Below are 16,200 nucleotides of genomic sequence, written 5' to 3' on the forward strand. Positions count from 1 at the left end.
AGGTGCGGAGGCGGCGGAGGGGACTTTAGGACCCTGCGCCCCAGGAGCGCGCGACTGGCAGCAGGGTGCGCGCTGCGCGTGAGGTGAGGGGGAGGGCGCGGCTTTCGCGCCAGCCAGGGACCGCCTCGCGTCCAGCCGCATCTCGGCGGGCGGGGCCGAGCTCCCGGGCCGCAGTGCGATTGGCGGAGGTGCGCGGGTGACGCTGACGGCTGGCACAAGGCCCCGCCCCCGGCCAGCCCCGCCCGCGCGCGCGCCGGCAGGTCGGCAGCCTCGCTCTGGCTCGCGCCGCGCCTCCGCGGCGAGTCCGCGCGTCAGTTGAGCCCGAGCGCGGTTGCCGAGCGGAGGGCTGTGCCCGGCAGAGCGCGCTGACCCGGGGAGGTAGCCGTGTCCGCGGGCGTCGCCTGAGGAGACTCGGAGCCCGAGACTCGCGCAGCACGATGGCCCCCATTGGCCTCAAAGCCGTGGTCGGAGAGAGTAAGTGGAGTGGGGGATCCTCCCGCGGGCGAGGGCTGCGGCTGCCCGGCAGGAGCGCGGCGCGGTACCTGCCCGCGGCGCCCCGGCCTCCGCGCGGGCTACTCGCGCCGCCCGGCCGGGGGGCTCGGGGCTGGGAGGGTCCCGTTATTCCGGCGCCGCCCTCCTCGCAGGGAAGTCCCTCCCGGCCTCCTGCGGCCGGCGCCCGCTTCCCTGCTTCCCCCGCTCTCCCCTTCCCGCATTCCTCTCCCTGCATCCCACCCCTCCCCTCTTCACCCCATCCTCCTTCACCCATCCCTCCCCTGCATCCCCCTCCCGCTCTTCCCTTTTTACCACCCCATCGCTCCCTCCTCATCCCCATTTCTCTCCCCCTCACCCCATCCCCCCTTCACGCCATTCCTTCTTCCTCCCCCTTCACGAACCCCCAGCACCCCATCCCTCCCCTTCACCTCGCCTTTATCCTCTGCAGCCTATCACCCACCCCTTCTGCACCCATCACCCTCCCCTGCACCTCCATTCTTCTTCACTCCTAATCACCTTCCCCCCCTTCCCCTCTCCCCTTCCTTGCCTTCTTTATTCCCCGAGCTCCCTGATTCCGTTCCGTTTTCTGCCTCCAGTCCCTCCCTCTTTCCCACTCTGCTTGGTGAATCGTGACGAGCGAGATCGCGGCCCGCGCCGCCCCCCCGCCCTCGGGGAGCCGGAGCCGCGGTCCCCCGCTGCGGAGACCCACCTGGGAGCCGCTCGGCGCGCACCGGCCGCGACGCGCCGCTCGCCCTGCCCGGGCCGCTGCTGGCCGCTGGGGAGGAGCAGCCTGTTTTTCCAAAGGCTTGGCTCTGCTAAGCTGAGGCCGCCTCTCTCTTCCTCCCGTTCCGGGGTCGTGGCTGCAAGGGCGGGGTCTTATCTGGGTCCCGAACCCTCTTAAATCACTCGGGAGGAGGCGGAAAGCTTTAGCGTGCGGCGGCAGGAGCGGCCCTGCCCTGCCCAGCACCGCAGCCTGCAGTCTCCCTGTTGGCAGGACTCAGCCCTGGCTTGGCTGGACGTTTCGGGCAGTCGAAACCACTGTTGCAGGGAGGAAATGGTCGTTGATGGGTTTGGATGAAAGGCTCAGCGTAAATGGCTTTTTAAAAATGGGTGGTGGTGAGTGTCGGCTGCAGCGGAGTGAGGGCTGTTGGTGATAATATTTGGAAACGGTGTCCTCGGTGCTAAGTAAGATTGGTAATAGGTGTAGACACATAGTGCCTCTTCAATATTTTGGCGATTTCTTTAATAAAAAACGTGTGAGGATTTCTGTGGCTTTTGCTACCTCTTTCGGATTTAGGAAAAAATTAAAACTGGGTTTTTCTTTGCAGGAGAGGATAAGAAAGGAAATAGAATAAAAGTGGTGGAAATGACTGTTTCCTTTCCAGTGATTCTGTTATTATAGCGCTCTCTCATCAAATGTTTTTTAATTGTGTAGCGTTCCTTTTGAGCATCACAACTGTTTTTCTTCCCCAGTTTTTCTGTTAATATATAGGAAATATTCCCACTTGTACAACATTTCCTGACCTATTGCACCAGAAGAGAATTGTCATAAAAACTGAAGCCCAAATGAGCAAGTTTTTAAAAGTGCCCACAATAACACCTGCCCTCCTCATGCAGTAAAGTTTCTGAATCATCTACCTTCTATTTTCTTAGGAGAATCAAGGCGTTTAGGGCTGGGAGGACCCATGAGGGATCCTCTAATGTCATTTTACCTGTGGGAAAGAAATGGAGGCTCGTAGCAGTTAAATGACTTGCCAAAATCAGTGTTAATTAATTTTTTAAAACCTGATATCCATTTCCTTGCAATATTAGTAAAAAAAAAACAAAACACTTTCTTCATTATTCTATATACACCATTTCCTTCAGTAGCCTTTTTAAAGCGTTTTGAAATATGGAATGTTGTGTTACATGTTACATTCTTTCAGATGGTATATTTGAATATTGTATCTTTAAAATAAAAACCTTAAGTGTTATAGAAATAAGTTTTTGCATCCTTTTGCCAGGACCCTTGTTGATGTGGTAGCTCCTTAATACCCCACTCCCCTGCCTTTTTAGAAGCCATCATAAAGGTTAAAAAAAAAAATCAATAATGCAATATGGCCAGAATTTCTTTTCTGAAATAAAGCAAGACCACTGTTTATGGAAAGCAAATCAGTTTTACATAAAATTGGTGAATGCGTGAACAGCATCTGTTCTGATAACATTTGAGTTATGTATAAATTTTGGGAAAAAATATTATTGCAAATCTTTGTCCGTGACACAGGTTAATTCTGGCTCCTAATTATGGACAGGGTTTCTAGTTTTTCCTTTCTTTCTCTAAAAATAAAAGTAAAATAAAGAATTTTTTAACCAACACACACCAGTTTAAATGTCCCCTATGCTGCCTGGTCTTCCCAATCTAAATTAACACCTGATAGTCACTGTTGATTGTGTTTCCTCATTTTATTTTCTTTGTAGCATTTCAAATTAACTGAAATGATCTTGTTCAGGCTTGTTTTGTTATTGTGGTTGTTTTTTGTTTGTTTGTTTATTTATTTTGGTATTTCTTTGATTGTTTCAGCCACTTGAATGAGAACAGGGTCTTTATATGGCATGTTAACCACTGTACTCCATGCTAAGAACAGTGGCTGACTCCCTCAGCCATCAATAAATACTTATTGAATGTCAATGAATGAAGCATACAATGGAGAGCAAGATAAATGTAGTTTTCAGCTACTTGTCACATCTTTCTGATTTGCGTTTTGGAGTGGCAGTAGGTGCAGACACAACAGAAGTAGAGAAGGTAGGTCAGCTTTAAGCTGTTCATTCAGCAGTGTTTGTTCACAGCCTGCTAGGAACTATGGGAGACTAAAATATGGGACACTCATACTGTTGTGATAGACATAGACAATCCTGAGGAGCTTTCTCTGTTACTCCCAAGTTTTCCCTGCCACCCCCTCTTCCACTTCCCCGACACAGGGGAAGTCTTTGTTGTTAGTCTTGCCCAGCTAGACCAGAAGTTCCTTCAGGGGAGAATAGAACCTTGCCTTACTCTTTTATCTATCTTTAGTGTTTGAATTAGTGCTTGGGACTCAGTAGATATTGAATGAATGACTTAATCTTTATGTACAGCAATTCAGAGAATGGGCTCTTGGAATTAGACTATCTGGGATAAAATTCTGGCTCACCACCTATTAGCCATGTGACTTTGGCAAATAAGGGAACCTTTTTGCACCTCAATTTCTTAAACTGTAAAATGAGTAATAGCACCTACCTTGTGGGGTTCTATGCGTGTTTGAGATAGTGCAGCACTTAGTATAGTTCTTAGCACACAGTAAATTCAGTAAATATTACCATCATGAAAAGATCCACAAAAAGGGTCAGTACGTGTTAGAGGATTTTGAGCACAAGATAGACTAGCTCTGCCCTCTGGGGCCAGAGTTTTGGGGGAGAAAGGAGTCTCAGATAAATTTCTTCTTGAAAGGGGCACCTGGGTGGCTCAGTTGGTTAAGTGTCTGCCTTTGGCTCAGGTCCTGGGATCGAGTCCTGCATCAGGCTCCCTGCTCAGTGGGGAGCCTGCTTCTCCCTCTCCCTCTGCTCCTCCTCCCTGCTTGTGCTCTCTCTCAAATCTTTAAATAAACAAAATCTTTAAAAAAATTTTCTTGACAGAGGTGCAAATGAACTGGGAAATGGGAGAGTTGGCCTGAAGAACCTATGGACAAATTGCAATCTGACCCAACTTCTATTTCCAGTTCTACTCTTTATCTTTACCCTTTCTTCTTTATTTTCTTTCTATAAGATGTATTTGTTTTCTGCTCTCTACAAAGAGATTATAAGGGAAAGGTGGATTTCATTTTCTGTGGCATTTTATATCTATTTTATGTTAAGAGATGACGTTTCGGTATGTAAATCCATGTTGTAATCCAAAGTTTATTTCTGTTCCCTGAAGTTTTCTCAGTGTGTTACAATGATGCAAGGAGTTCAAAATGTACTATTTGTCTTTCTTGTTGTTTCCTAGCTGCTAGCAATTTCTCCTCATGTTTGTTTGCAAGAATCACATTCCTCTGGAAAAGAATGCAGTTTCGATTTGCACATTAAGCACATACCTTTTTCAGATGGGTCCATGATTCATAGGATGTGTCAGAAATTGAGAGGACACCTAGATAGAAGCAGTCTTCATTCATTCTTACACTTCTCTTTTTTCCGTAGAAACTTTGGTTAGCATACATATAACAAGTATTTTTTGAAATATATTACATACATATTGTATTTTTTCCAGTTTTAAAATCTAGGTATAATTTGCATACAGTAAAATTCACCCTTTTTAGTGAACAGCTCTTCACATTTCAGCCATTACATACAGTTATGTAACCACCAGAATACCCAAAATTCAGAACAATATCATTACCCCCTCAAATTCCCTTGTGCTGCCCTTTCTAGTCAACCTCTCCTTCCACCCCCAGACCGGGGCAAACACTGAGCTGTTTTCTGTCCCTATAGTTTTGCCTCTTCCAGAATGTCACATCAGTGGAATTATACAGTATGTACCTTTTTGAATATGACCTCTTTAACCTTAGTATGATGTGCTCGAGAGTTATCATGTTGCATGTGTCTATAGTTTGTTCCTTTTTTGTTGACTGCTGTTCTTTTGTGTGGATGCACTACTTGGGTTATCACTTTGCCAGCACTTTGCCACTTCTAGTTAGTTATTTGCATTTGGACAATTGCATTCACACACAGGTTTCTGTGTGAACAGATCACTTGGATATGTAAATATCTAGGAGTGGAATTAATGGGTCATATGATAAGTGTATGTTTAACTTTATAAGAAACTGTCAAATTGTTTTCCAAAGCCATTTTACATTCCTACCAGCATCCTTGTTAGTACATGGTATTATATGTTTTAAAAATTTTAGCCATTCCGGGGAGCCTGGGTGGCTCAAGTTGGTTAAGCATCTGACTCTTGATCTCAGCTCAGGTCTTGATCTCAGGCGGTGAGTTCAAGCCCAGCGTTGGCTTCCATGCTGGGCGTGGAGCCTACTCTAAATAAATAAATAAAGCCATTCTGATAGGTATTGGTATGATGGTTTTATTTATTTTTTTTTAAGATTTATTTATTTATTTATTTGAGAGAGAGAGGGAGAGAAGCAGGCTCCCTGCTGAGCAGGAAGCCCGATTCGAGGGCTCCATCCCAGGAGTCTAGGATCATGACCTGAGCCGAAGGCAGATGCTTAACCCACTGAGCTACCCAGGTTCCTCTGTATGATGGTTTTAATTTGCCTTTTGCTAATGACTGATGATGAAGAGAAGCATTTTTCCATGTATTTAGTGTCATCTGTATATCTTTGGTGAAATGTCCAAATGTTTTGCATATTTTTTATTGGGTTATTTTCTTATGACTGAGTTTTAAGAGATCTTTATAATTCCGGGTGCAAGTCCTTTATCAGTTATATGATTTACAGATCTTTTCTCACAGTTGTGTCTTGTCTTTTCATTCTGTGAACAGTATTTTTCAGAGAAGAAGTTCTAATTTATCAATTTCTTTTATGGATTGTGTTTTTGGTATCCTATCTAAGAAATCCTTGCCCAGCCCAAATTCACAAAGCTTTTGTGTTTTATAAATTTTCTGTGTTTTCTTCTAGAAGTTTTATAGTTTTAGGCCTTATATTTAATCTTTGATCCATTTTGAATTAATTTTTTTGTGTGGTGTGATTTAGGAGGTTCATTTGTGTGTGTATGAATTTTTTTTGTATGTGAGTGTCCAGTTCTAGCCCCATTTGTTGAAAAGACTATCCATTTTCCCATTAAATTGTCTTTATTCTTTGTTGAAAATCAGTTGGCCATATATGGGTGGGTCCATTTCTGGACTCACTGTTCTGTTTCATTGATCTATATGTATGCTTTCACCAACATCCACTCTGTGCCAATTACTGTAGCTTTAAAGTAAGACTGGAAACCAGGTATTGTGAGTTCTCCAGCTTTGTTTTTCTTTTTCATAATTGTTTTGGTTCATTTGCTTTTCCATATAAATTATAGAATCAGCATATCTGGGATGCCTGGGTGGCTCAGTCAGTTAAGCATCTGCCTTCAGCTCAGGTCATGATCCCGGAGTCCTGGGATTGAGTCCCGCATATGGTGGGCTCCTTGCTCAGCGGGGAGCCTGCTTCTCCCTCAGCCTGCCACTCCCCCTGCTTGTGCTCTCTCTCTCTCTCTGACAAGTAAATAAATAAAATCTTTAAAAGAAAAAAAGAATCAGCATATCTATTTCTATTTAAAAAATCTTTCTGGGGTTTTGATTGGAATTGTGTTGAATCTATAGATCAGTTTGGGAAGAATTGACATTTTAACAAATTTACTTTTAATATTTTAGTTTCTTAGGTATATTGCAATGTAAAAATCATAATTCTTCAGCTTCACAAATAAGGGAGCAGCCCTGTGAAGAGAATTGCATATAGTTTAGCAAAGTTGTGGAATACAAAGTCAGTTTACAAAAATCTATATAGAAATTGAAATTTAAAATAGTACCATTTACAGTAGAATGAAAAAAATGAGATATTTAATATAAATCTAATGGAATATGTTCTAGATCTATATGCTGAAAGCTATAAAACACTGATGAAAGAAATCAAAGAAGGCTTAAATAAATGAAGTGATATACCATATTCATGGAATGAAAAATTTATGTTACATTTATTTTTATCTTATTTTTATTTTTTTAAATATGTCTTTTCAGTTCTCTTGGGTGGGTACCTAGGAATAGAATTGCTGGGTCATATAGTAACTATATTTAACTCTTTGAGGAAAGAGTTATCATTTCCTTTCCCAAAGTGGCTGCACATTCCCGCCAGCAGTGTATAAAGATTCCAATTTCTTTTTTTTTTTTTAAAGATTTTATTTATTTATTTGACAGAGAGAGACACAGCGAGAGAGGGAACGCAAGCAGGGGGAGAGGGAGAGGGAGAAGTAGGCTTCCCGCCGAGCAGGGAGTCCGATGTGGGGCTCGATTCCAGGACCCTGGGATCATGACCTGAGCCGAAGGCAGACACTTAATGACTGAGCCACCCAGGCGCCCCAAGATTCCAATTTCATAACGTCCTTGCCAACACTTATTATTATCTGTCTTTTTGTTATAGCCATCCTTGTGGGTATGGAGTGGTATTCCATTGTGGTTTTAATTTGCATTTCCCTGATGGCTAGTGATAAGCATTTTATTCATGTGTTTATTGGCCATTTGTATATCTTCTTTGAAAAGATGTCTACACAGATTCTTTGCCCATTTTTATTTATGTATTTATTTATTATTTTTATTTTTTAGAAGGGGGGAGGGACAGAGGGAGAGAGAATCCTAAGCAGGCTTCACACCCAGTGTGGAACCCCATGCAGGGCTTGATCTCACAATCCTGAGATTATGGTCTGAACCAAAATCAAGAGTCAGACACTTAACTGGCTGAGCCACCCAGGTGTCCCCCCTTTGCCCATTTTTTTTTAAAGATTTTATTTGTTTGACAGAGAGTGAGTGAGAGAAGGAGCAGGGGGAGGAGCAGAGGGAGAGGGAGAAGCAGACTCCCTGCTGAGCAGGGAGCCCAATGTGGGGCTCAATCCCAGGACCCTGGGATCATAACCTGAGCCGAAGGCAGGTGCCCAATGGACTGAGCCGCCCAGGAGCCCTTCTTTGCCCATTTTTAAATTAGATTGTTAAAATTACATTTCTAATCTACATATTATTTTCATTTGAAGTTATTATTTTTACTCTGTCTTTTAAATGTAAAAGTGGAAAGCTTCAATAAACGGTATGTACTTAAATCTAACCAGTTATCTATTTCATTAATCTTCTACCTTTTATCTTTTTTCTGTATACTTTTGATTCAAAACAACTTTTTCTTTTTTTTTTTTTTAAAGATTTTATTTATTTATTTGACAGAGAAAGACACAGTGAGAGAGGGAACACAAGCAGGGGGAGTGGGAGAGGCAGAAGCAGGCTTCCCGTGGAGCAGGGAGCCCGATGCGGGGCTCAATCCCAGGACCCTGGGACCGTGACCTGAGCCGAAGGCAGATGCTTAATCACTGAGCCACCCAGGCGCCCCAAAACAACTTTTTCTTGGGGCACCTGTGTGGCTCAGTCCATTAAGCGTCTGACTTCAGCTCAGGTCACGATCTCAGGGTCCTGGGATTGGCCCTGTATTGGGCTCCCCACTCAGCAGGGAGTCTGTTTCTCCTCTCTCTCTGCCCCTTCCCCCCCCACTTGTGTGCAAGCACTATCATGCTCTCTCTCTCAAATAAATAAAGTCTTTAAAAACACAAAAACCCCAACTTTTTCTTGTAGTGGTTGTGATTCGGTCCTTATAGACAATTCCTTTAAAATTTAAAAGTTATTGTTGCTGAGTGGTCCCATTTTGTCTTTGTTTCCAGTTTATTAATTATATTTTTAAAATTTCTTATTTAAGGGCACCTTGGTGGCTCAGTTACTTGAGCGTCTGACTCTTGATTTCAGCTCTGGTCATAATCTCAGGGATCTGGGATTGGAACCCTGAGTGGGCCTCCCAGCTCAGCACGGAGTCTACTTCAGATTCTTTCCCTCTCCCTCCCTCTGACCCTCCCATCACCTGTGTGCACCGGTGCACTCTCTCTCTCTCTCTTTTTCAAATAAATAAATAAATATATGAATAAAATCTTAAAAAAAAAAACCAACCTCCTGGTGCGCCTGGGTGGCACAGTCAGTTAAGTGTCCAACTCTTGGTTTCAGCTCAAGATCTCAGGGTTGTGGGATCCAGCCCGGCATTGGGCTCCACCCTTAGCATGGAATCTGCTTAAGATTCTTTCTCCCTCTGCCCCTCCCCGTTTTCTAAAATAAATAAATAAATAAATTAATTAATTAATTAATTAATTTTTGAAACCTCTTATTTATTTATATTATATTATGTTATATTTTATTTTTAGTAGGCTCCATGCCCAACATGGGTCTCGAACTCATGACTCCAAGAGTCACATGCTCTACTGACTGAGCCAGCCAGGTGCCCCTAAACTCCTTCCTTTTTTAAGGGATTCTAACATTGTTGTCTTACAGATACTACAAAAAATAGTTACAATTGTGATAAGAATTACAAAGAAATGGTACAGGACACTATGAACACATTTAACAGGGAGGCCTAGCATAAATCAGGGAAGGTTAGAGAAAGCTTCCCTGAGGAAGTGATATTTGAACTACTTCCGTTTAGTTCCAGCTTACTAAGAGTTCGTTTTTTAAATAGTATTAACTACTTTTTCAGTTTCTTTTGAAATGATCATATGCTTTTTCTTATTTAACCTATTAATGTAATCGAATTAATTATAATATTGGATATCATTGCATTTCTGAAACAAAGTTTACTTTGTTGTCATGTATAATCCTTTTTCTGTATTGTTAAATTCTACTTATTATTTTTGCATATATATTTATTAATATTGGAGCCCTCTGGCTATTCTTGGATCATTTCAATTATATTCCCATGTTGGGAATGATGTTGTTAAATAAATACATAAAATCTTTAAAATCTTTAAAAAAAAAGTCGATCCCACGATCCTGAGATGAAACCAAGAGTCAGACACTTAATGACTATGCCACCCAGGCACCCGTTAATTGTCTTTTTTATTTTTATTATTATTTTTTAATTTATTTTTTTAAAGACTTTATTTATTTGAGAGAGAGAGAGAGAGCATGAGCAGGGTAGGGGCAGAGGGAGAGGGAGAAGCAGACTCCCTGCTGAGCAGGGGCCCAATGTAGGGCTCAATCCCTGGACCCTGGGATCATGACCTGAGCTGAAGGCAGGCACTTAACTGACTGAGCCACCCAAGTGCCCCCCTTGTCTTTTTAAAAAAAACAGTTTTTTCCTTCTATGTTGTGTGCATATGTGTTCTTATTCTAATTTCTTGAATCTAATGATTGGTTAATTTTTTTCCTCACAAAGTATCAGAGGATATGAATTTTCACCTGAGTACAGCTTTGGCTTGCCATTTTTTAATTTGTTTGTTTGTTTATTTTAGAGCACACAAGAGGTAGGGAGGGCAGAGGGGGAGAGAGAGAATCTTAAGCAAGCTCCAAGCCCAGCACGGAGCCTAACACAGGGCTCCTCGATCTCACCACCCTGAGATCATGACCTGAGTTGAAATCAAGAGTCAGAGACTTGGGTGCCTGGGTGGCTCAGTTGGTTAAGCGACTGCCTTTGGCTCGGGTTCTGATTCTGGAGTCCCAGGATTGAGTCCCGTGTCGGGCTCCCTGCTCAGCAGGGAGTCTGCTTCTCCCTCTGACTCTCCCCCTCTCATGCTCTCTCTCAAATAAATAAATAAAATCTTTAAAAAAAAAAAAAAAGTCAGAGGCTTAACTGCCTGAGCCATCCAAGCGTGTTCCCCGCCTCTTTTTTAGCAGCTTAAATTGGGGCAAAATTCCCTAAGAGGTGGTTTGGGACTCAGGTAACATGTGTTACCCATCAGATGTAAGAGCATGTATCTGCCACAGGATCTATAAAGGGCTTATTGAATGTGCACTGAAAGATATTTTCTCTGGCTTTTTTGGCATGTAGCACCTCTTAGACAAAACAGGTGTTTGGCAGCTAATGAAGTATCTTTTCTTTAGTGGAGCAGTCAGGTCAAATTTTATAGTCATCACTAGCAATTCAACAGCCATAAAATTTGAACCCTAGTCCCATGGCTCACCTATATGAGAAATGCTTGGAGAATCCCTAGCTTGATCTTTTTGATTACTTCAACAAGTTAGTTGCTACTGTGCAGGGCTGTTCCTAGCACTAAAGTTAGGGTGAGGTGTCTAAGACTTCATCTGAATTTCAACATGTAAGAGTTTTACTTACCTTTTTCCCCTCTATGGATTTTTTGGAGTGTATGTGTGTGTATTTTTTTTTAATGAGAAGCAGTATTGGGTAAGTGGAAAAAATTCTGGGCCAGAAGTCAGAATATCCAGCTGACAGTCCCAGTTCTCACACTTAGTGGCTAGGTGACCTGGACACCTCTTTTTATTAAACCTCTTTTTTAATTAGGAATGCTGATCTCAGCATCACACAATTTTTCAAGGCTCACATTAAATAATATACAAAAAATTGCTTGGAAGACAATAAAGAGTCACTATAAGGAGCTTTATTACTTTACAGATACAATTCCAGAGATTAGTTTATTGCTCAAGGTTAGTGAATAAGTTATTAGAAGAGTCAAGGAAATGAATCACTATCTTTTGATAGACACAGGATCTAATAATCACTAGACAACAGCTAGCTGTTGTCCATTCTGATGCCCTTTGGGAGAGTTTGCATTGCTTAAAACAAAGCAATTTGCTTCTGATATACACTGATCTGATCTCAATATGTGTCTCTGGGGCTCTGAAGCAGGAGTAACTACTGATGGCTCAAATTGCAAGCTCTCGGAGGGCAGATTTCCAGTTTCCCTTTTTTTTTTTTCTGTTTCTCATATGCCACTGATATTTCACTTTATTTATTCATTTTTAAGTAAACTCTGCATCCATTGTGGAGCTCGAACTCACAACCCCAAGATCAAGAGTCTCATGCTCTACCAACTGAGCCAGCCGGTGCCCCATGATGTTTCACTTTAAATCTCTACTAATTATTTGGCCTAAAAGCTGACCTTGTAGGAAGTGAACGAGATATTAAGTATTTATCACACTAGGAAAACCCATTTCAATCTTGGGAAGAGCAACAACAACAAAATTAGAGAGAGATGGAGGAAAGTAGAGAAAAACAAATAAATTTTTAAAAAATTCCTGGAGCCTAGCTGTGAAGATAACAGATTTGAATCAGACTTTCCAACAGTCACTCCTTGTTTGGAGGATTTCTGAGATGTCAGAGAAACCCCAACCATATATCACAGCTTGTTTCCATTTCAGCATGCTTCAGAGGGTTCTGGGACCAAGTGTTTCCATTCATTCAACCAGTATTTATGCAGTCTCCTCTGTGCCAGAAGCTGTGCTAAGGGCAGCAGATATAATGGTGTATAAGTAGATCTGGTCCTAGTGGGATTCAGACAGGCCATGGTAGCACATCGGGGTAAGTGCCCTGAGAGGGACACGATGGTGTGATGATATTGGAGCATATGGGGGAGCCTCTGACAAGGCTGGGGAATGAGGGAGGCTGAGGGAGACCTGGAGGATGAGAGGAGTTAGCCAGAAGGATGGTGTTGGTGGGGCCTGGGGGAGAGTCAGTCAAGTAGATGAATGTCCCAGCTTGGCAAGAGAATGAGAAAGAAAAGTTCAATGTGGCTGGAGCTATGGGGTGAGGGAGTGTGCAGAGAGAAGTTGGAGAGGTGCTTGGGGCTTTCTTACCCTTGTGAAGGACTTTTATCTTTATTCCAGGAACAGTAGAATACCACTGACAGTTTTAAGTCAGGAGGAGACATGGTTAGAATTTAGTTTAGGGGGTGCCTGGCTGGCTCAGTCAGTAGAGCATCTGACTCTTCTTCTCAGGGTCATGAGTTCAGGCCCCACATTGGGCGTGGAGCTACTTAAAAATTAAAAAAAATTTTTTTTAATTTAGAAAGATCTTTGGTTGCTGCATGGAGGCTGGTGGGAGGGAGGGAGACTGAGCGCAGAGGATCCCATTAGGAAGCTCCTGTGGTGACCCAGGCAGAAGCTCTGCCAGGGATGGAGAAGTAGCAGTGGCTGGAGAGAAGGTTGACATGAAGGAGTCATTGGAGGTAGAAGGGTCGGGTCATCATGAATGCTTGGATGTGCAGGATGAGGAAGAGGAGTTGGGAAAGATTCCATTTTCTGGCTTGGGCAGCCAGTTGTAAGGTTGTGCCATTCACTGAGATATGAAAGGAGAAGAAACAGGTTTGCAGATGTGCCCAGAAGGTCTGGGCTGGAGATTTGGATTGGGGCGTCATCAGGTCACTGAACCTGTGGGATCAGATCAGATCACAGAGGAGAGGGTGTAGGCCAGCAGAGGGCCTGGGTTTCCCCCCAAGGGACACCAGCATTTTGGATGGACATAGGAAGAGTAGCCAGCCGCCTTGAGAGTCAGAGTCAAGAAGGTGAATCTAGCAGAGCAGTGTCTTATGATTTTGTGACTCACCGGACCCATCGTCAAACTGTCTGAAAGCAAGCTTGAGCCGGCAACCCAGACTCCTCATTTAAGAGTGAGTCTTTGCTCTCCAAGCTGGGAGGCTTGGCACTTGTGTACTTTTCCAGAGTTTTTCTCTCTTTTTTTAAATTTTATTTATTTATTTGACGGAGAGAGAGACACAGCAAGAGAGGGAACACAAGCAGGGGGAGTGGGAGAGGGAGAAGCAGGCTTCCCGCCGAGCAGGGAGCCCGATGCGGGGCTTGATCCCAGGACGCTGGGACCATGACCTGAGCCGAAGGCAGACGCTTAATGACTGAGCCACCCAGGCGCCCCTCTCTCTGTGTCTTAAAGTCTGTATGAACTTCATTGTTCAGGAATGTTGGAGGAAATGAGGATATAGTTGTAAAGCTCTGAGGATTTGGGATTTATACTATGTCAAGGTGGCATCAAAGTATAGAATCTTGGCTCTGGGAACAATCTTAGAAGTGTCTAGTCCATACTCCCACCCAGAGCAGAAAGTCGGATTGTACTAGTCTGTTGGATGAAACACGATGGCAGGTTTTTTTCCCTTCTCTGTGGCTATTGGGGACAAAGTATTATTTTCATGTCTGTGCCACTGTAGATTTTCACAGTGACAGGTATAAGTTACTAGCAGTGTTACAGTAGTGAGGGAGGAAAGGCCACTTCTACTGTGCTTAGATGTAGCTCAGGACTTTCCAGTTGATTCTAATCCAGTCACAGATGATCCTCATGAACTTCCTTTAATGGCAGTAGGAACAAAGCTGCTTCTGTTTGGCAGCTGAGGGGGGGAAGGAAGACCTTTTAGGCTTAGATGGTTTTCAGAGCCCCCGTACTGAGAGTGACACAGCGAAGCAGAGCTTGGCCCCTGCTCTCATAGTGCCTTTTTCACCCATCTTCTTGAGTCCTAGGTGTAGCCCTAGGAGAGGAAGGAAAGAGGCCTCTCGCTGGTGTCCAGACACATCAATATTGCTGGCACTAGTTGCTAGGGATTTGAGGAAAATAAAACATTGCAGCTGAGCAAGAGTCGCCCTCTGCTCTGTTCATTTCACATTCTAGGCTTTCCACAATAGACTGCTGTGAGGCTGACCTGTTAAAAATTACTCAGTCTGCAGACCTAATCATGTTTTGGGTAAAAGTCCTTCAGGATTTTAAGATGAGGCAATCATGTGGCTGCTGAGAGTTTCCAGTTTTCCCTCAGATAATCCTAGGGTGAGTTACTTTGAACTTTACTGTTTTGGTTATGTGGTGGGGTGTCTCTCCCTCTGTGTCATCTCACCCTTCCTACTTATCCTTTAAGGAACTTTGAAATTCAAGTTAAAGTCATAAGTTTTTTTCAGGCTTTAACTGAGACTGAAAGATCTGGTCAGTTTCTCATACAGTGGTAATACCCATTCTTTCCCTGCCCCCAATCTTACCAAAAATGTCCAAAATACTTGGGACGCCTAGGTGGCTCAGTCGTTAAGCATCTGCCTTCGGCTCAGGTTGTGATCCCAGGGTCCTGGGATCGAGCCCCGCATCGGGCTCCCTGCTCCGCGGGAAGCCTGCTTCTCCCTCTCCCACTCCCCCTACTTGTGTTCCTACTCTCCCTGTCTCTCTCTGTCAAATAAATAAATAAAATCTTAAAAAAAAAAAAAAGAGTGCTCCATTGTCTTGTTCCAGTTTTGCCTTTGAGAAGTTTGAAGGCATTTGATTCTTGATCCTTTAGTATGTCTCATTTCGTCCCCTCTGAAACTTCCACTCTGTCCTCAATATTCTGGACTTTCATAGTGATTTGCTGTGGTATATGTCCGTCCTTATCCGTTGTACTGGACAAGGGTCAGAAAACTTTTTCTTTAAAAGGTCATGTAGTAAATACTTTGGTTTTTGTGGTTCATATACAATCTCTACCACATCTTCTTCCTTTTTTCCCCGCCCCTTTAAAAGTGTAAAAGCCATTCTTAGCTTAAGGTCTGTACAAAAACAGACTGCAGACTGAATTTGGCCTACAGGCCATAGTTTGCTGATCCCTGTACTAGACATTCAGTGGGCCTTTCCGTCTGGCAACTTATGCTGTTTACTTCTGGGGACATTTCAAAAATAATTTCACAGGGGCACCTGGGGTGGCTCAGTTGGTTAAGCATCCAACTCTTGGTTTCGGCTCAGGTTGTGATCTCAAGGTTGTGAGATGGAGCCCCAAGTTGGGCTCCATGCTCAGCGTGGAGTCTGCTGAAGATTCTCTCTCCTTCTCCGTCTGCCCCTCCCATCCCGCTCTCTCTCTCCCTTGACGATTTTATTTATTTATATGAGAGAGCAAGAGAGAGAGAGGGAGCACAAACAGCACAAACAGAGGCAGAGGGAGAGGGAGAAGCAGACTCCCTGCTGAGCAGGGAGCCTGATACTGGACTGGATCCCAGGACTCTGGGATCATGACCTGAGCTGAAGGCAGACGCTTTACCGACTGAGCCACCCAGCCACCCCGATAAATAAAATCTTTAAAAAAAAAAAATTTCACAATGATTTCCTCTCCTGAGTTTTTTCTTTATGGAATTAGTACTATTTAGATGTTGAAGCTCTTGGGACTAGTCCTCTAATTTTCTTATCTTTTCAGTTATTTCTCTCTTTGACTCTTTGCTGTGTTTTCCAGATTTCCTCAACTTTATTTTCCAATCCT

The 16,200-nt window shown here is 43.5% G+C and overlaps 1 protein-coding gene across 1 annotated transcript in view; it reads left to right on the forward strand.

Moving 5' to 3' along the window:
- Positions 1-425: 425 nt before the first annotated feature.
- Positions 426-16,200, forward strand: part of STXBP1 (syntaxin binding protein 1) — a 67,929-nt gene continuing 52,154 nt past the window's right edge. Inside the window, exon 1 of the mRNA XM_021691265.1 lies at positions 426-474. Within this exon, the coding sequence (XP_021546940.1) occupies positions 438-474 (37 nt within the window). The 5' untranslated portion in view covers positions 426-437. The remainder of the gene's footprint in view (positions 475-16,200) is intronic.

The sequence above is a fragment of the Neomonachus schauinslandi genome, chromosome 13 (genome assembly GCF_002201575.2).
Source record: "Neomonachus schauinslandi chromosome 13, ASM220157v2, whole genome shotgun sequence".
NCBI lineage: Eukaryota > Metazoa > Chordata > Mammalia > Carnivora > Phocidae > Neomonachus > Neomonachus schauinslandi.